General features: G+C 55.5%; 1 protein-coding gene across 2 annotated transcripts in view; it reads left to right on the top strand.

The window, feature by feature from the left end:
- The window catches only part of ARHGEF17 (Rho guanine nucleotide exchange factor 17), a 58,219-nt gene extending 47,339 nt beyond the window's left edge, over positions 1-10,880 (top strand). The window contains exons 6-21 of one of the 2 annotated variants that reach the window (XM_042905375.1): positions 7-183; positions 514-564; positions 816-925; positions 1,031-1,116; positions 2,924-3,042; positions 3,430-3,643; positions 4,168-4,241; positions 4,836-5,035; positions 5,196-5,494; positions 6,021-6,270; positions 6,544-6,630; positions 6,947-7,014; positions 7,291-7,439; positions 7,891-8,065; positions 8,180-8,449; positions 9,353-10,880. In XM_042905375.1, coding sequence (XP_042761309.1) covers positions 7-183; positions 514-564; positions 816-925; positions 1,031-1,116; positions 2,924-3,042; positions 3,430-3,643; positions 4,168-4,241; positions 4,836-5,035; positions 5,196-5,494; positions 6,021-6,270; positions 6,544-6,630; positions 6,947-7,014; positions 7,291-7,439; positions 7,891-8,065; positions 8,180-8,449; positions 9,353-9,549 — 2,526 coding nt within the window. In that variant the 3' untranslated portion in view covers positions 9,550-10,880. The remainder of the gene's footprint in view (positions 1-6; positions 184-513; positions 565-815; positions 926-1,030; positions 1,117-2,923; positions 3,043-3,429; positions 3,644-4,167; positions 4,242-4,835; positions 5,036-5,195; positions 5,495-6,020; positions 6,271-6,543; positions 6,631-6,946; positions 7,015-7,290; positions 7,440-7,890; positions 8,066-8,179; positions 8,450-9,352) is intronic. The other variant, XM_042905376.1, reaches the window with a different exon arrangement.
- The last annotated feature ends 9,192 nt before the right edge of the window (positions 10,881-20,072 follow it).

Here is a 20,072-nt window from a genome sequence, read left to right as displayed (position 1 = left end):
CCCCAGGACCTCCTGAAGCACACACCCGAGGACCACCCAGACCACCCGCTCCTGCTGGATGCTCAGCGGAACATCAAACAGGTGGCTGAACGCATCAACAAGGGTGTGCGGAGTGCCGAGGAGGCAGAGCGACATGCCCGTGTGCTGCAGGAGATTGAGGCTCACATCGAGGGCATGGAGGATGTGAGTGCCATCCCACTCCACCCATGCCTTTGTTCCCGTCCGTGGTCACCTGAGGTCATCATGGTCACGTCCACATCCACAGCAGTGTCTGCAGTGTGTTTGCATCCCGGTCTACCAGCATCCCCACACATCTTTGTCCAAATCCATGTCCTCTTCCATGCCGGTCTCAGGCCACATGTCCTGTGGCCTGACAGCACAGCATCAGGAGGAGGGATGGGATGTGCTTCTATGGCCTGGCACATGGAGTGGGACCAAGGGGTCGCCAGGGTCTAGGAAGGAGATGGAATTAAGAATTGGCCTTCAAGATGCGTTGTCTCTCCTGCCCCACAGCTCCAAGCCCCTCTGCGGCGGTTCCTAAGGCAGGAGATGGTCATTGAAGTGGTAAGAAGTGGCCCGTTGTCTACCCACCTGTTCCCATCTCCCCACTTTGTTCGTACTCCCGCTCATACCTGCCGCCCATGGGCCTGCCTGCTCTTCCCCACAACAGGAGTCCCGGGTCGAGTCCCAACTCTGCCTCTGCCTCTGGGAATCAGGGGCAGAGCCCTCACCCCTCTGTGGGCCTGGCTGTCCCCTTGGGCACTGTGGGCAGGAGGGTGGGCCTCTGGGCCTGAGTCCTGCCTCGGGCCCCACAGAAGGCAGTTGGTGGCAAGAAGGACCGGTCCCTCTTCCTGTTCACGGACCTCATTGTCTGCACCACCTTAAAGCGGAAGTCAGGCTCCCTGCGGCGTAGCTCCATGAGCCTGTGAGTGGCTGGGGTGGGGCTGGGCTCTGGCATGGGGGGAGCAGTTGTCCCTCCCTGGGCCCCACTCCGCTGCCCAGGCCAGAGCACCCCATTGGCTCCCCACAGGTACACGGCAGCCAGCGTCATTGACACGGCCAGCAAGTACAAGCTGCTGTGGAAGCTGCCACTGGAAGATGCGGACATAATCAAAGGTGGGGCTGGCCCAGGCCTGCCCAGGGCTTCTGGGTGTTGGGGTCCTCCTCTAAGAAGCCCTCCTGGAGGGTTTGAGCTGTGGCCAGGCTGGCTGCCTATCCATCTGCTTTTCTGCTTTGGGGCCTCACTTTCCCGTCCAGTACAAGGCGGGTTGCATGTAGGATGGGTTTGTCCCCCACAGAACCACACCAGACCCATCCGTGCAGATCACCTTTGACTGGGCAGGGACCTAACCTAGGCTGGAGCAGTGCAGAGGCCACAGACGTGCCCTCCACCAGCCACTGACCACCGCACAAGCATCCCCTTAGGTGATGACACACTGCTCTGGTCCAGCAGTTTCACTCCCAGGGAGCAGGGCCTCACTCAAGTCAGTCCAAGCACAAGGCTGGTTGGAAAGATCTGTGTTGTTTGGGGCAGAGGCTGTCAGGAGCTGAGGTGGTTTCAAAGAGCTGCTCCTCCTGCTGTGTGTACATGTGTGTCTGTGTCTCCATCTGTCTGTCTGTCTGTGGTTCTTCCTGTTCTCACTGCTCTCAGCTTTCTCTGCTTCCTCCTTCCTTCTAACTCCTGTGTTCCTTCATGGCCTGTTCTGCATCATGGCCTTTCTCCCTAGCTGCTCCAGGATCCCCAAGTCCCCTTGAGGGGATGGTTGGTCTGGGATGGTGGCGTGGGCACCTCTGAGCTGGCAGTCAGTTCAGGTCCAGGCTCTGCCCCTAGGCTCACCTGAGGTGGCCCCCGGGGTGAACCCAGGCCTGCCTCATGTGGGCTCCTGTGTAGGGATACAAGCCGATTATCGGTCCCGTTTGTCTCTTCTCACTGGAACACAGGCCAGTTGATAAAATGACTAGGTTAGGTGTCTACTTCTGATTCAATCAAGTATGGCTAGAGAGGGGCACGGTCATATGGAAGAAAACACGGCTGTCCTGGCAATGAGGGTTATGGGGAGACAGTTTCCTTCAGAAGGAGTAGGAGAGGGGTGCCTGGGTTGCTCAGTTGGTTAAGTATTCGACCCTTAGTTTCGGCTCAGTTCATGATCTCGTGGTTTGTGAGACAGCCCTGTGTCAGGCTCCGTGCTGCCGTTGTGGAGCCTGTTGGGATTCTCTTTCCCTCTCTCTCTCTCTGCTCCTTGTCCCCGCCCCCCTCCCCTGTCCCCGCAAATAAACAAACTTAAAAAAAAAAAAAAGGAGAAGGAGAAAACCCAAGCCTCAGCTTTTCTAAAACACTGCACTGCTGTCTACTCTGCCTATTTGTGGGTTACTGGTCCAGGGTGTACACCCCCAGCCAGGCAATGCAGGGTGTGGGGATGCTGAGTTGGCCTGTGGGGCCTGCTACTTGGCCCTGGTCAGGTATGGGATAGGACTAGAGAAATCCAGGGCATCAGCTCATTTTCCCTTCTTTGTGGGGGAATTGAGTCCCTTGGTCAGCAGATTTGAGCGCCTGAGGCTCTGGCTGCCCGGCTGACTCCCCTGTGGAGGCTACACCACACCACCGTGGCTTCCCGTGTCAGCAGGAGCCTGCATAAGCTGCAGAGCCGCCTGCTGTTTATTCTTTGTGCTCTTCCAGGGAGTTCTCCAAGGGACCAGCACCCTGGGCCAAGTGGCTCTGAATCAGGCCCACTTCCCTGTTCCTAGGGCTGCGGTTTCCCTGAGAGCTGCCTTTGTTCCTGGGGTCTTGGGGCTTACAAGCGCTCAGCTTGGCAGGCCACTCCCCATGCTGAACTGCAGACTGTGAGGGAAGAGAAGAGTGTCTGTCCACGCCTGACCTTGTCTGCCTCTGTATCTGCCCATGGCCCTCCTCTGTTCCCACCAGGGGCATCCCAAGCCACCAATCGGGAGAACATCCAGAAGGCTATCAGCCGCCTAGACGAGGACCTGACCACTCTGGGCCAGATGAGCAAGCTTTCTGAGAACCTTGGTTTCCCCCACCAGGTCTGTGCCCTCTGTCTGAGGCTGGGGGAATGGGGCAGCGGGGTTTCCCAGACCCTACTGAGGGAGAGAGAGCAGCCTTTTCATTTGCCTGAGGAAGAGGTCAGTCATCTTTGTCACTTATTGGAAGGGGGAAATACAGCCTCACCCCAGCTGAGGGAAGTGATGTGTTCTAGGCCTGAGGGTGGAGATACACCTCCGTCCCTAGCTGAGGGAGGAGAGAGGACCCATCATGTCTGTTGGGGGAGAATCCAGGCTACCTCCTCCAGGGGGGGAGACAGAGTCCCACTTTCTGTCTGAGGGGAGAGGCAGGTCCCCACTGGCATTCCCAGGGCAGAAGTAGGCTGTGAGGAGATGTCAGGGCCTGAGGCCTGGGTCCCCTCCCGGCAGAGCCTGGACGAAGCGCTGCGGGACCTTTCAGCTGCCATGCACCGGGACCTGTCAGAGAAGCAGGCGCTGTGCTACGCGCTTTCCTTCCCCCCTACCAAGCTGGAGCTGTGTACCACGAGGCCTGAGGGCACTGACTCCTTCATCTTCGAGTTCCCCCACCCTGATGCCCGCCTCGGCTTTGAGCAGGTGTTTGATGAAGCCAAGAGGAAGCTGGGTAAGCCAGGCCCATGCTGGCGTCCTCTCCCAGCACCGCCAGGGAGTGGGCAGTACCTTGCAGCGGTCTGTGAGATCAGGAGCCAGAAGTCCCAAGACTGCTGTGTTCTGTGCTTCAGTGCCTGCTGGTGGGAGGGTGGACTGAGACTCCTACAGAGAAATGTGGGATTTTCCAGGGCCTCCTCGGCAGGGAGGGAATTCCATGGATAGGGTGAGCTTAGGGTGGGGTGCTACTGTGGGAGTGGATGCCAGGACCCCTCTTTCTGCGCCCCACATACATACACTCTGAGCAGGCCTAGATCAGGGAAAGCTATTCATCAGGGTCCATGGTTTAGAAGATCCTTAGGGACCTCTAGGTCTACCTCCCACATTGTACAGATGGGAAAATTGAGGCCAGGGACAAGCAGGACATATCCTACAGCCCCCTCATTCTCCCTTGAGAGACCCCGAGGAGCAGGGGAGGAAGGGAAATGAGCAAAAGTGAGGTGGATGCTAAGCAGTGTCTTTTTGTCCATCTCCCTACAGCATCCAGCAAAAGCTGTCTAGACCCTGAGTTCCTGAAGGCCATCCCCATCATGAAAACCCGCAGTGGCATGCAGGTACGTGTATGTGCCTGGGTCATGTGGGTGCACGTATTCAAAGCCAGCACATGTTCATGTGTTTTTGTTTTGTGTACAACGTTATGTACATGCCTTGAACATTGTGGTTGCCCTCTGTGTCTTGGAGCCTACAACTCTGCACATGCATGTGAATACTGTATATGTGTCACACGCATATGGGTATGGCCATGCATGTCTATATGTGTGCATGGGGACAAAGGCTATGTGATTAGCATGAAGCTGTCTAATTTATGTGCTTGTATGAGTTTGCCTACCTATGGACAGAGGTTACTATTTTTCACATTTGTTACCCACATAGATATGTGAGCATATTTGGGGTTTATATGTGCATGGATGTATGTGTACCATGAATGGATGATACTTCTATCACACAGGCATACGTGCATTTGATGTGTAGAATATCACATGTGTTTGTGTGTGTGTGTGTGTGTGTGTGCATGTGTGCTCAGAGGGGTGTACTGGGAATTCACGCACACCCACACAGGGCCACCTCCCTCCGTTCTGCTGGTCAGCCTGGAAAGTTGGCAATAATTCCTTCATTCACCTTCCCCTGTCCATTGGTGTCTTCTGCAGTTCTCGTGTGCAGCTCCGACCCTGAGCAGCTGTCCCGAGCCCATGCCCGAAGTGTGGGTGTGCAACAGCGATGGCTACGTGGGCCAGGTATGCCTGCTGAGCCTGCGTGCTGAGCCCGACGTGGAGGCTTGCATCGCTGTCTGCTCCGCCCGCATCCTCTGCATTGGGGCGGTGCCTGGCCTGCAGCGCCGCAGCCACAGGTGAGGCCTGGGGCTGTGCGCGGGCCAGCAGGCCAGAGTCCCTGTCCTTTACCCCTATGTGGCTGCAGGTGTGGATGGGGTTGGGCCTAGTGGGCCTGTGGACCAGTGGGGCAGGGCCTTGGCTCCTGGAGGCTCTCATCCCCGCTCCTACATCTCACAGGGACCAGCCTGCCTCACTGAGGAGTCCCCCAGAGACGGCACTGGAGACCCCCGGTCCAGAACTGGACGTTGAGGCTGCGGACGAAGAAGCAGCGACGCTGGCAGAGCCAGGGCCCCAGCCCTGCCTGCACATCTCCATTGCAGGTTCGGGGCTGGAGATGGCACCAGGCCCCGCCGAAGGGGACACTCGCCCAGAATTGGTGCCCTTTGACAGCGACTCTGATGATGAGTCTTCGCCCAGCCCCTCGGGAACCCTGCAGAGCCAAGCCAGCCGGTCCACTATCTCCTCTAGCTTTGGCAGTGAGTGCCCAGTTTGGGGCTGTCAGGCAGGGTGGACTGCGCAGAGGAGGGGGCAGCACAGCAGGTACTGATGGGTGAGGAGGGACCAGCATAGGCAAAAGCGTGGATTCTAGTCTCAGGAAGTCAGCATGCAGAGCAGTGGGAGCCAGTGAGGTGGGCGGGGGCTGTGATACCAAAGACCCAAGGGCAGTAGGACAGTCAGGCCAGATCCTACACATCATGAAGTGCTTGGTCAAGTAGGGAAGATGGAGTAGGGAGTAGAATGGCCGATCCCCCTGTCCATGATGTGCTGGTGGATTGGAGTGGGACAGCTTAGGACTAGCAGCCTGTAGCACTAGACTGTCCGTGAGCAGAATGACAAGGCCTGAGCTATGCAGAGGCTGCCGGGACAGGAGAACAGCTATGGAAGGCCCTCAAGAGGGACATGGCCAGAAGGGATGCACTGAGGAGAGATGGAGATCTAGAAAGATACCAGGTTTGGGCCTGGCAGAGGTGGAATGGAGGCAGAGACCTTTGTCTCCCTCAGATGAGGAGACCCCAAGCTCCAAGGAGGCCACGGCAGAGACGACCAGTTCAGAGGAAGAGCAGGAGCCTGGCTTCCTGCCACTGTCTGGCTCCTTTGGACCTGGCGGTCCCTGCAGTACCAGCCCAATGGATGGGAGAGCCCTTCGCCGCTCCAGCCGTGGCTCCTTTACCCGGGGCAGCCTTGAGGACCTGCTGAGCGTTGACCCTGAGGCCTACCAGAGCTCTGTGTGGCTGGGCACTGAGGATGGCTGGTAAGGTCAGGAGAGGGGCTGGGGACACTGAGCTCTGCTTTGGAAATCATATGGTATCCTGAAGCAGAAGCAGGAGGGCTTTGGGTCAGACCTCAGGAGTACTGGCAGCCAGGGCTGCCAGTGAGTCTGAGATCCATAGTGCGGCTCTTGGATCTCAGTGCTTTGGGCAGGCACCTGGCAGGAAGGAGATGGTGATGGAGACAGAGGTGGAGGGATACTTCAGGGGCTGGTGTGTGCAAGCATTTGTCACAGGTGCACACCCCTGATCCACAGTGTCCACGTGTACCAGTCCTCCGACAGCATCCGTGATCGCAGGAACAGCATGAAGCTTCAGCATGCGGCCTCTGTGACCTGCATCCTGTAAGGCCCTTGGGTAGTCCTCCTAGTCCAGACCCTTCTACACATGCAGGTTTCCTGCTGTTCACCCAGGTCTCCCTGCTCGACTGGCCCCTCCTTTCTGTGGAGGCTGGAGGCCAGGGGCTTGGCCCTAGGCTAGCTGTGCCTTTCATATACTCTTCGACTATGAGCCAATCCTACCCCTTCCTAGCCTCAGGCTTCCCTGCCTGGAGGGGTGGTCTCTCAGGAAACATAGCCATTCTGTCTACGATGCTTTGGCCCAAGGTGACCTCCTCTGGCCTCCTGAAACCCCTGACTCCTCCTTCTTTTCCCTGCCTAGGTATCTGAATAACCAGGTGTTTGTGTCTCTGGCCAATGGAGAACTTGTGGTCTACCAAAGAGAAGCAGGTGGGAACCCACCCCTCCCCCACCCCCCACGAGCCCCTTGCTGGTGTTGGCACTGTCTTCTGAGCACAGGTGGGGCCTTGGGGCCATGAGTCTGAAGATGTGGCTTTGGGGAACTCTCAGGCCCTCTCTGGGCCTTGGTGTCCTTGTGTATAAATGAGGACACCATTCCATTTCATTTCATTTCATTTCATTTCATTTCATTTCATTTCAGGGTGTGGGGGTAATGCAATAGTGGACTGAATTTACTCTGTTTTCTTTATCCCACTCCCGCTCCAGGCCATTTCTGGGACCCCCAGAACTTCAAGTCAGTGACCCTGGGTTCTCAGGGGAGCCCCATCACCAAGATGGTGTCTGTGGGTGGGCGTCTGTGGTGTGGCTGCCAGAACCGAATCCTTGTCCTGAGCCCTGACACACTGCAGCTGGAGGTAGCAGTGGGGAGTGGGGCGGTGGGGGGGGGGGGGTAGTGGGGACACAGTTGGTGATTTGAGGTGAGCCTGACTCATGAAAGTGAGAGATGAGACCGTAGGGGCAATAAGAAAGCCTCCATCTGTCCAGGGAGAGCCCAATGATTGATCTGAAAACCTTTCAAGCTCTAAAATTCTCTGATCATGGAGTCATGGAGTTTCATGGGGAAAGGCAGCTCCATTTGAATTTCTGAGGATTGAGTCGGGGCTTCAGTGAAGCCAAGCTTTGATAGGTTGGTCATCTAGATCAAGGAGGAAGGCTGCCTTTGCTGTCAGTCCAGGTGGCTTTCTGGAGAGGTTTAGTGGCAGCTGTAAGGGATGAGGGGGGCACTGGTGAAGCACAAGGCAGGAAGGGGCAGAGAAGGCAAGCCTGCCGGTCACCCACCTGCACTCTACTTGTCTCCCCAACCAGCACACATTCTATGTGGGGCAGGATTCCAGCCGCAGCGTGGCTTGTATGGTGGACTCCAGCCTGGGTGTGTGGGTGACATTGAAGGGTAGTGCCCACGTGTGTCTCTACCATCCAGACACCTTTGAGCAGCTGGCAGAGGTAGACGTCACACCTCCCGTGCACAGGATGCTGGCAGGTACTGACCTCAGTCCACCACTACCCCTTCCCTTGGAGCCTTTCTGCCCCATCATTGAGGAAGCTGAGCCAGGGTGAGAATTCGGCCTCAGCTCTGGTCTCTCTTGCACCCTAGGCTCAGACGCCATCATCCGGCAGCACAAGGCTGCCTGCCTGAGGATCACAGCGCTGTTGGTGTGTGAAGAGCTGCTGTGGGTGGGCACCAGTGCCGGCGTCGTGCTCACCATGCCCACCTCGCCCAGTACCGTCAGCTGCCCGCGAGCACCCCTTAGCCCCGCTGGCCTAGGCCAGGGACACACCGGCCACGTCCGCTTCTTGGCTGCAGTCCAGCTGCCAGACGGCTTCAACCTGCTCTGCTCAACCCCACCACCTCCCCCAGACACGGGTAGGTTTGTGCATCCTACCAATCCAGGGATCCTGGGATCCTCTTCAGTCTCTTAAGACTCCCCTATCCTGCCAGAAGAGGTTTAAGAGGGAAGAAGAGTGTAATACAGAGCTGGAAATGGCATATATGACAGGAAATAGGCTCTAGAAACCCCAAAATAAAACCTCCTAGGATAGGGGGTGTATGTAAAACTCTATCTAGAAGTGTCACAGTAGACAGGGAGTGAACCGTAAGAACTATAACCCAAGAATTAGACTATGGCACCGCAAGGGATGTATATGGCAGGAGATGAAAGAGGACTAGAGATGATGTCTGGGGCAGAAAGGGGAGTCAGGAAGTGATGTGCAGAGCAGGAAATAGAAATGGCACCAGTAAGTAGAACACAAATGGTAGATAAGACAGAAGTGGCCTATGAGAATTAGAAAGTGAAATGTATTAGGAAATGATGTACATCAAGGAGGCTACAATTAGCCAAGTCTTGCTTTGACCGGGCAGGAAACCATATTCCCAAGAGGAAGTGGCAGTGGGAATCGGGAAGCAGGGAAGCCTCGGGCAGGAGTGGTCTGTGTCCAGAGAAGACCTAAGCTCCCTAGCCGAGAAAGGGCTGTTGGAAGCAGGAAGTGGTATGAGGAGGACAGTGCATGTGCAGTAACTGAGAGAAAGTGGTGTGGCCCTGGGAACCTATGCCGCTCTTGACTAGAAAGTACAGATAGAGGTAAGTTGTGTGACTGCCAAGAAGTGGGCATTTCTTTTCAAACAAGAAGTTCTTGGCTAACAGGAAGTAGGATCCCCTCAGGAAATGTACCTGTCTCTGTTCCTTGTCTTCTGGGGTGCAGGCCTTTAGGGGACAGTACAGCCACCAGTTGCCCCCAGGCTAACGGATCCTCTCCCTCCACTCCCAAGGCCCTGAGAAGCTTCCATCCCTGGAGCACCGGGACTCCCCTCGGCACCGAGGACCTGCCTCAGCCAGGCCTAAAATGCTGGTTATCAGTGGAGGTGACGGCTATGAGGACTTCCGACTCAGCAGTGGGGGTGGTGGCAGCAGCGAGACTGTGGGCCGAGATGATAGCACAAACCACCTCCTCCTATGGAGGGTGTGACCCTGTCCACTGTGGCCCAGGACTTGCCCGCCCACTTGCCCTCAACCTGCTTGCCTCTTCCTAGCCCACATGCAGACTCTGACTGGGAGTGTCCCACCAGGGGCTCACCTGTGACTGTGTGGGCTCCCTCCTATCCCTGAGGAAGTATTACTGATGGAACACCTGCTGGCCAGTGGGCCAAGGCCTTTCCCAACCCTCTGGCTGCTGCGGTGTTCCCAGTCACGATTGGGGTGGGGTAGGGGGCACGTGGGCTGCCCAGGACCTCTGTCCCTGGAGCTTCTACCAAAGACACAGCCGGGCCTGGACCCCATGGGGCTAGGGAGGGCCATGTGCAATATTTGGAGGGTTTTCTGGGGACAGTGGGAGGGCTGGGGCAGAATCCTTTCCCATGTACAGTATTTATGTTCCTTTTTAGATGTGTACCTTCCCAAGCACTTATTTATGCAATGACCTGGGCAGGGGGTGATTTGAAGAAATAACAGAAGGGAAAAAAACCCTATATCTGCTCTGGGGGCCACCTAGGACCCTAAGCAAGCCTTCCTGGAAGGACCAATCCCCCCACCATTACATACTTGCACGCATGTGTGCACACACAGACACACACACACACTGCATGTTCAGGGCACTAAAACATTGCCTCTTCACATATACTTTCCACGGCCTTGTCCTGATTGGGCTGCCCTCCGGTATCCAGAGCCAAGGACCAAGTACCCTCAGTCGTCCAGAACAAGATGATGACTGCTGGGGGCAGTGACTCCCATCTGGGGGCCTCCCCAGGCCTTGGTATTTCCTAACTTCTTGGCAGTGCCTTTAGTCATTTCCAAATTTGGTAACACTGATGGGGACTTGGGCAAGGCTCTCTCCTGGCCTGAGCAGGGAAGAGGAAAGGGCCCCTGCTCTCCATAAAGTTGCCTCCCCAGCCCCTGTGTCTCATGCACTGGCAGTATGGTCACCTTAGGAGTGTGGGCCTAAGAGCCCCTTCACTCTGACCACTGAGTCCCTCTCTTCACACCCTTCCTGCCAGGGCAGCCCCTCCAGGAAGAATGCCCAGAGCTGAGGGGCTGGACATGGCCTCTTTAACTGGGAACCACTTGAGGGCAGCCTCTTCTCTGCCCCCTGGACTGCAGGAGCCAGTCTGACCCCCAGCCCCCTTGCTTCTTCAGCTACAGCTCCAAAGGTCTGGTTTCAGATGGGGTTTGTTTGGTTCTGTTTTTGTTTGGGGTGCGTGGGTCATTGCGGTCTTAGATTATGTTTCTCTAGCTACCAAACAGTCATGTATTAACTTTCCTTGGATGATGAATTTTAAAGAGTCAATAAATAGAAACACCAAATGATTGCTCCCCATCAGTGGCATAGTGGCCTCCAGCCAGCAACCTCGGGGCTCCCCATCTGATGGGCCTCCCAACACCTGCTCACTTGAGCAGAAGGGAGGGCTTGGAGACCCAGAAGGATGCTGGGATGCGAAGGCTGCCACTTGCTGTGTTATCCTAGGCAAGTCATTGCCCCTGTGGGGGCTATAGTTCTTTCATCAGGAAAACAAGGGCTTATGCCAGTTCACTGCTTTGTAACCAGGGCTACGTGTCAGAATCCCTTACAGGCCACATGTGTAAACAGGAAGTGTGATACATAATTGTCCATGTAAGTATACATTCCCAGGCTCCCTACAGCTTCTCAGTCATTGGATCTGGGATGAGGCTTGGGAATCTGAAGCTGACCCAGGCAGTAAGTAAAAAATTAGGCGACCAGGGAGCCTATACAACTCCTCCAGGAAACGGTGTTCTTTGCAGCAAAGCCTCATGTGAGGCTGGGGATTCTGACAGAAGCTAAGGTGATTTCAGGTTTTAGAGCAAGGGTAGAATCCAAGTCTGTCTGATTTCTGGTCCAAAACAGTATGTCATTAAAGTAGACATAAAATGCAGGGGCGCCTGGGTGGCTCAGTCAGTTGAACGTCTGGCTTTGGCTCAGGTCATGATCTCACGGATTGAGAGTTTGAGCCCAGTGTCAGAGTTGCTGCTGTCAGCATGGATCCTGCTTCGGATCCTCTGTCCCCTCTCTCTGCCCCTCCTCCACTGGTGCTATCTCGAAAGAAAGAAAGAAAGGAAGGAAGGAAGGAAGGAAGGAAGAAAGAAAAAGAAAGGAAAGAAAGAAAAAGAGAGGGAGAGAAAGAAAGAAAGAAAGAAAGAAAAGAGAAAAGAAAAAAGAAAAGAAGAAAGAAAAAGAGAAAAAGAATACAGAGGCCAAACCCATGGGGCCGGCCAGTCCACGCAGGGCAGATCTCTTCCCACCAGGGTACACCCACGGGGCTGAAGATGACGACCACTTGCGAAGGGCAGAGCATGCCCCAGCTCTGCTGAACTCGTTGGAACATTTTCCCACCTAAGTGATTAACACTTTACACATACCATTTGCTGAAGGGGGAATGCAGGTTCATGCTTTGCAAACTGGTATACACATATCTTGGGTCTGCTGGGCCCTCAAGGCCACAGGACACGCATGGAACACCTCCCTGCAGCATCACTTCACTTGGAAGATCTGGGAAGGAGGGGATTATATTAAACACACATATTCCGGGGTAAAAGGCAACGTTTGTGTGGAATTCATGGTGCAACAAAGCAGAAAGGACACAGACTTTGAAGCTGGACAGAAATCTTGACTTTACCACTAACTAGCTATGTGATTTTGAATGACTTGTATCCCCTGTGAGCCTTCATTTCCTCATGTGTAAAATGGGGCCATTAATCCTTTCCCCCACAAAGAAGAGATTTGTTCTGCCCTGAAATAAAAGGGGGGATAGTTAATGGAAAGGGGAACTGGCAGTAAATAGTTTTCAGCACAGTGGCCCACATTTTGGCACTCCATCTCTGGACACTTGGCCTCTTCACCTTGAGACTCTGGTTCCTCCCTTGCTGCCAGATGGCTGCTGTTCTCACTGCTTCACAGCTTCTGTGGCCTTGGGGCCTCTTCACCTCAACATAGGGGTCCTGGTCAGACTTCAGTTCTGGCATTGGATACCCAAGGCCGGATTCTCAGCATGTTCCCAGCTCAAGTACCTTAGTAGGACTGGGCCAGACCCAGCCCACTGTTACCGAGGAGGCCACATCCCAGGGCATTGGTCAGCCTGTGGACAGGTGTTTATGCCTGAGCCAGTCAGCTGTGGGGAGGGAGGTCCTGGGATGAATAGTTATCAGGCCCCAGGCCCAGGGGAGGGTCCTAGAAGAATTGGCTCCTCTAAAGCAGTAGTTCTCAACCTTGGCTGCACATTATAATCACCTGAGGGGCCTGGCCCATATCCCAAGCCAATTAAGTCAGAATTCTGAGTGTAGGACCCAGGTATCAGTATTTTCCAAGGGAACTGGATTGAAGTCTAATGTTTGTACAAAGAAGTACACAGTTGTTAGTGTGTGGCTTGATGAATTTTCATAATGTAAATACACCCGGATCAAAAAGCCGAGTATTTGTCAGCCTGAAAACTCCCCAACTGTCCCCTCTGAGTCTATCCTCCAAGAGTAACTGTCTTAGGACACCATGTTTTAATTTCGCCAGCTGAGGTGGAGAACCAGTACTTTAAAGGGTATGGCCATGGCTGGCCATTGGGGTCGGAAGAAGTGGGGCTTAGGTTTGGTATGAAGAGAGCACAGCTTGAGGCAAGGCAAGCAGGGGAGGGGGGCCAGCTGGAGTGAGGAGTCCATGGTGTAGGCCCAGCTGGGGGAGAGGAAGAGGTAGGGGAAGCCAGAACGTGAGCTCTATGAAAGGGGACTTCATTTTGGTTTTTTGCTCCATCCCTAGGCTGCCTGCAGTACCTGACACGTAGTAGATGCTCAATAAATATTTGTTGAATTAAATCTGGAGAATTCTGTTAGGGTCTCCTTTTAGGTCTTAAATATCACAAAACAATAACCCCAGCTCCCAGTTATTGTTTGCTACAAGTCAGGAGCATGGACCATCTCAATTCTCAGAATGGTCCCGGGAAGTTGGTACCATTATTATTCTCTTTCTTCAGATGAGGAAACCGAGGTTCAGAGAAGTTAAATGCCTTCCTCAAGGTCACCAGTCTGCTAAGTGGTACAGCCTGGATTCACATGCGATCTGTCTGCTCAGGTCTCTGTGGCTCAGGGAAGAGAAGAGGGGAAGTCACATGGAGTGGCTGGAGGACAGGAGAGACAGAGTCTGAGCAGCCAGAGCCACATCCAATCACTCATGAGGTGTCTGGCTCAAGTTCCTTAAACCAGCCCTGGGTGGGGTGTTCTGACCTCAGAGGACAAGAGAGAGCCATCTCTTCTCCAAAGGGATTCTCCAAGTGGTTCCTTGGGCTAGGGACAGAGGGCAGGGTTTAGCTAGACATCTACCTCAGGGGGAAGATGAGGCAAGGAGAGGGATAGGGACTTATTTCAGATCACACAGCAAGGCAGCTTTGAGGCTGGGGGGTGGGGTGGGGGTGGAAGCTGGGTGGGTGTAGAGGACAGCCCAGGCAGGAAGGTTTCCTGTGATCAGAACAGTCAGAGAATGACCCTTAGAACCCCTGAAGCACAGAACTAAATTAGCTGGTCTTCAGGGGCCCCGTCATATGCCTTGAACTGGGGCTAGCAATAATCTGCAGGTCCAGAAGACTTGGTGAAGGGACAGCAAATTTGGCTAAGGCCCCGGCTTAGACATTTCGGGTAGAGACTGGGGAGGAGATAGGGGACTCAGATGTCCGCACTCAAATCTCAGCCCTCGCCTCCCTTCACTGTGTGACCCCAGGCAAGTGTCTGCCCTCTCCGGACCCAAATGACCTCTATGAGACCTTCACATATTTTGCATGCCTGCCAAACACCAATTCTCTCTTCTGTCCTCACAGACCTTAAGCCACAGGCCAGGTTGCAGGAAGCAGCAAGGGGAAGTGCTATTTTGGGCCCATTATGGCCAAAGAGGAGTCCTGCCTGGCAAAGGCAAGTGAACAGGCATCCTAAGCTGGATCAGGGATAGATTGCAGGACTGAACTGAGGAGGTGGATATAGAGCAGGTATCAGGGACAAGTAGGGGCAGAGCCCAGATGCCAGGGTGTGGGGACGACACAGGGCAAACACTGAGGATGCAGGAGGAGAGGGAGCAGATAGGGGTTCTGAGCCTGGAAGGGGTTCTTCTTTCTAGAAGAAGCTGGTACCCCTGACAATGGGGTTTCAATAGATCCTCACAACACCCTGGGCTGGGAGCTTGCTCTCAGAGAGGTAAAGTCACTTGCTTAAGTGACACAGTCTGGCAATGGCAGACTGAGACTTGACCTGTTTCTGTGCGACACCAAAACCTAACCCCAGTGGGATTTCAGACCCATGTCAGGGTCTAGACCTAAATTCGGACTGCACCTAGCTCTCAGGCCCAGCAGCCTCAGCTCAGTGTCTGCCCTGCCCCAGGCTGAGCCCCACCCACCCTGGCCTCCTAGCCTCAGTTCCTCCTTAGACCTCCGCATGGAGCTAAGGCACAGACATAGGGGGAAGCCTGCCCTTAGAGGGGTAGGACTTGGCCAGTTGGGAATTAGCCAAGTGCAGAGCATTGAAATTTTTAAAAAAGATTTTTTTTAATTTTTAAGTAATTTCTATAACCAGTGTGGGGCTCCAGTTTACAACCCAGAGATCAAGAGTCGCATGTTCCACTGACTGAGCCAGCCAGGCACCCCTAGAGCACTGAAATTTAAGTCGGAGCCCCCAGCATTCCTCCTCCTTTGTATTTCCATGTTAAAATTCCAGTGCAGCCAGCAGAGGGCGCTACCACTTCTGGTCCGCAACCCAGAGACTGACATCTGTTCAGGTTCCTTGCAAACAACTGCATCCCATGCCTCTGATCCTTTGGGACAGGGTCCCCACTGCAGGCAGGGCCTCAGTGGGACATGGAGCTCATGACTGTGCCTCTGGAGCACCATCGCAGCTCATCCTGGTTTACTGGAGCATGTGCTGTGCCACCTAAGATGAGGTGCTGGCTTTCTCTGGGCTCACTTCCTCAGCTGCACCATAACAGGTTCAGATGAGATGGTCTCTGAGGTCCCTAAGTGCAGGGATTGTAATGCTAAGATTTCGCAGGTTCATGTGAGATGCCAGGAGTTTTAAAAGCCTGTGATTGTGAGAGTCCTTTGTTCTCAAGCCTGTGGCTGTCCAAGCTCTATAAAAAGCCTATCTAAATCTCTCCTGTGGCCTCCATAACTCTTTCTCTGTCTCCTCACTAGATGCTCCCAGATTCTTGAGCAGGGTCCCATCTGTAGCTCATTGTGGTTCAGGAGTCAGAGCTGGTAGTAAATAACAGTTAGGCTCCCTCATAACCTGAGGGTGCGGGGGTGGGATGTGTGTGGTCTGTGGCTCCAGGAGACCCAACTCCACGGAGATGCAACCTGAGAGCCCGAAGTTGCCAACCAGAGTCCCCAAAGCCACAAGAGAGACCACATCAGCCCCACCATTCCTGATCTTTCCTCCTGGCTCAGGTTGCTGCTGCCCACCCTTAGCACTCAGACAGGTGGGGCAGATCACCTCCTCCCACAGAGAACCAGAACGACCTTCAGGTAACAAGTTTGGCACCCAGATTTTCAGATGGGGAAACTGAGTCTGGGGAGGGATTTGACCAAAGCCTCACAGAGAGCTGGCAGTAGGTGTAGACCCTCTGTAAGATGTCTGATTAATAGCCTATGCTCCTTGACCAAAAAGCATATCCTCATGTAATCTATTAAGTAGCACGTGACATGCCACCATTTGAACTCCAGAACTTGGAACTCAGGTATAGAAGGTCCTCTTACAAAGAAAACATTTGCAGGAACAGAGGGCCTCTTGGGCTACTCTCATCGCCTCACCAGGTGCCAGCATGGATCCTCTCTGGGCTCCCCCCACCCCATGGGCTTGGATTTGAGATATTCGACCCTAGGACCACCCTTGCCCTAGCCCTGAGGGGTGTCCATTGAGATGTGAGGGGGATGGGGCTATGATCCTGATGTCAGTCACCTGGAGCTCTTCACCTACAACCTGGGCATGGCCCAGGGAAATGGAAACTCTTCCCCTCCCCCTCTCCCTCTGCAGGTGTCCAGTTCTCCTCTGAGAATCTCCTGGACCCTGGGGACCTGACCTTCCCCACCCCCTCACCCTACAGCTCAGGTTCTAGGACTCAGTTTGTTTAGAAATCTCCACCTCTTCCCACAATCTATCCCCAATAGACTTATTTACCTTCCTTTACCTCTGTCATGAGCTGTGATTATCCCTTTCCCAGCCCGCCTCTGCCCCCAACATGAGGCCCTCCGTGCTGTGTGCATCTTCTCCCAGCCCTGCTGTCCTGGGAGGAACGCCTGGGATCCCCTCAATAGTACTGAGTGGGGGAAACTCTGCCTGCTGAGCTGCTGCCTCCAGTCCTGGCCCACCATATTGCACAACTCCAGAGGGCACAATTCACAGAGCTGGGAATACAATGTGAATAGTGTCCTGGAGTCCCTAGTCCCTGCCTAACTGGGCACCCAGATAGCTGGCAATGGGAATTGGCAGAGTGGGGCAGCTGGTGGTAGGGAAGGGAGAACAGTGTGTCATCTGTCCCGTTGGAAGGAGACACTCACTATCTTGTCAGAGAGGGGTGGGGTGGGGTAGGGTGGGGAATGGGGACAGGAAAGGTCTCTGGAGGAAGGCGCTTTGGGTTGCGCCCTGAGGCATGTGCAGGAGATCACTACTTGTACCTCCATTATAGATTCACTTTCACTTGGACTTTCCTCAACAAGCGAGCACTTCCAGGGGCCGACCTGGGCCTCATCAACAAAGTGAGGTCGTTCTCCCTGGTTGCCAATTTCCAGGAGGAAAACAAGACCCAAGAAGGGGTGGCGGTGGTCCTGCCTGAACCGGCAATTGTGACAGGACCCGGGGTAGCATCCAAGTCTCCAGACTGTGTTGCATCGCGCAACCCCTTCTTTCTTGGTTTGGAGTCCAGGAGAGGCGGATCCAAGAAGCCTCTTCCCTCGCAGCCCCCTGCAGTTCCCGGGGGGCGCGAGAGATGGCGAAACAGAGCGGCGCGGCCCGAAGGGAGAACGCGAGGCCCTACGCGGCCTCAAGGGGGTGGGGACCTGGGGGCTCGAGCCCGGGCTCTGACGTAGGGGGCGGGGCCGGAGACCGTGACGCGCGGAGGCGGGGCTGCGCACCTTCCCGGCCCGGCCGGCGATTCATTCAAAAGGCGCGCAGCCTGCGCGGCCGCCGGTGCGCTCGCGGAGCCGGGCCCGGCCTGCCAGTCTGCCAAGGGGTTGAGCTGCTGGAGCTGCTGCGGGGCGGTCAGGTAAGGAGGGCGCGTGGGGCCTCAGCCCGGGGTCTGCTTCCCGCGGCCGGGGCCAGAGTGGTGCGGACCCGAGTGGCGCCCCCCTGCCTCCCCGAGTCTCTGAGGAAGTTGGCCGGGGCGGCGGATGCCGCAGCCCCGGCTCTGCGCACCCCCCTCCCCCGCGTCCTGTCCCGGCGTCTTCCGCGCACAGGTCCCTGCCGCTCTCTAAGCCCCCTGCCCCGGGAGCTGCGCGTCCTCTAGCCGCGACTCCAGGCCCGGCCGTGCGCGGGGGCCAAGCAGCCGCGGGACCTGCAGTTTGAGGAGTCGGCGGGCCCCGGAGACGCCCCCGGCCTGGGAAACTTGGACCGAGACCAGGAACGGGTGCGGGACGGGACGGCTGCGGCGCGGGGCGGCCGGACGGGGGGGAGCTCTGAACGGTGTCAGCCCGTGACTGTGGGTGACACGGCGCGTGAGGCGGCCCAGCCCGGGAGAACGTGTGGCCGGGACACTGGGCAGTGACGCCGGGACCAAGCGGGAGACACAGAGGGGCTCTGTGTATCTCTGACAGGCCGAGTGAGTGCGTGTGATTGTGTGAGAGAGACCCCAGGTCCTTGCGGGTGACCGTGACCCCAGCTTACTGTGAGACCCCGGTCACTGGGGTCACTGAGAGTGTATGTGGCCTGGAACGAGACCAGGGCAGGGCCAGAGTGACTCCCTAATGTGAGTGTGAAACAGAGAGGAACCCTAACTGATTTGGAGAACCAACCTCCAAATCACTGGGGCCTAGTGTGCTCGTGGGGCCAAGTAGTGTGGGTGTGTGTGTGTGTGTGTGTGTCCAAGCCTCAGGAGAATGAGTAAGAGGCAGAAAGAGGAGGGACCTCAACCACCTGCCGTACAAAGAGGGAAGGGGAGGAGGGGAGGCAGGGGCGGCTCCACAGCTGTCCCTAAGAGGGTGCCTCTCAACATCTCAATTTAGTCAGCCGGGAGGACCCTGAGTGACTTACTCTGGCAGGGAGAGAGGAGGCCAAGGCTGGGTGACATCTGCTGAGATGACTGACACTTCTGGCAGCATCCGAGGGGCCCTGAGGTAGCCTCAGGCTCCACCTCCCAAACACACTCACACACTGAGGTCCCAGATGCCTGGCAAAGCTTTGTCCCCAGTAACCTGTATTCTCACTGGGCCTATCTTCCTCTCAGACCCTGCCCCCATTGGGCCTCAGTCTCCCTTTCTGCACACTGAGGTGTTGGGCTGTGAATGGACTGTGAATCATCACTTTGGGATCCTCTATTGTTTTTGGGTCAACCGCCTGCCTCTGTTCTCCCCTCCCTCCCTCCAGGCAGAAAGACTGCAGTAGGGGGTGGGGGCAGGTTGGCTGCTGGGGACACAATGGCCCAGGGGCTGCTGGCGACAGGGATGGAAGTACAGCTTCTCTGACAAAGCCCAGAATTCCGATCCATAGACATTGACCTCTGTGGCCCCGGTCTCCTTCATTTCCCTTTGTTGGGGGAGAGGGGGCATGGAGTTGTTCCCCATGAGTGGTCTCTGATCTGGAGAGCTGAAGCACCATCTGGGCTACCCTCTGAGGCCCCCACCCCCACAAGAGGGTCTGTTGGGTCCATGCAGGGCAGAATGGAAATTGGGCTCTCTAGACCAGGAGGGGTGAGGAGGTATCTGCTAAAGGATCTGGAAGTTCTGTCCTGCTCTGAAAATGTTGGTTGCATTCTGTGTTGGGGCTGAGGGCAAGGCGACAGTACCAGGTGCTATGCTGAACACTTTGTGGTGTACTCTTGTTGAATCCTCGCAGTGGTTCTGAGATAGGACTATTTTTCAGAGAAGGAAACTGAGGCTCAGAGAAGCAAAGTGACTTGGCCAAGGTCATGCTGAGTCCGGATACTGCCAGGACTGGAATTCAGGTCTTCTGCCTCTGAAACCCTGTGAGATGCTTGGAGAGGGCCACCTATCTTTCTAATATCTGTTCATGGCTTATATAGGCTTCCCTCTCTCAAACCCGGACTGGCAAGCATGGCCTTGCCAGAGTGTGCCATTGTGAGTTCTGAGTGTAGTGTGTATTTGTACACGTGTCTGTGTGGGTGGGTAAGTTATATGGTCTTCCTGTTCCTCCTCTTCCCTTCCCCCAGCTCTCACCCCTAGCGGGAGGTCACCAGAGAGGCCTGTCTCTTGCCTTCTAGAGTCTGCAACTGGCCTTGGGAGCATCCACACAGCTACAAAAAGTGTCAGGAGTCAGCAGCACAGCCCAGGCTCCAGGGGTGGCAAGGATAAC

The sequence above is a fragment of the Panthera leo genome, chromosome D1, assembly GCF_018350215.1.
Source record: "Panthera leo isolate Ple1 chromosome D1, P.leo_Ple1_pat1.1, whole genome shotgun sequence".
NCBI lineage: Eukaryota > Metazoa > Chordata > Mammalia > Carnivora > Felidae > Panthera > Panthera leo.
Note: the sequence above shows the minus strand (reverse complement) of the source record. Positions and strands in the feature narration are given on the sequence as shown.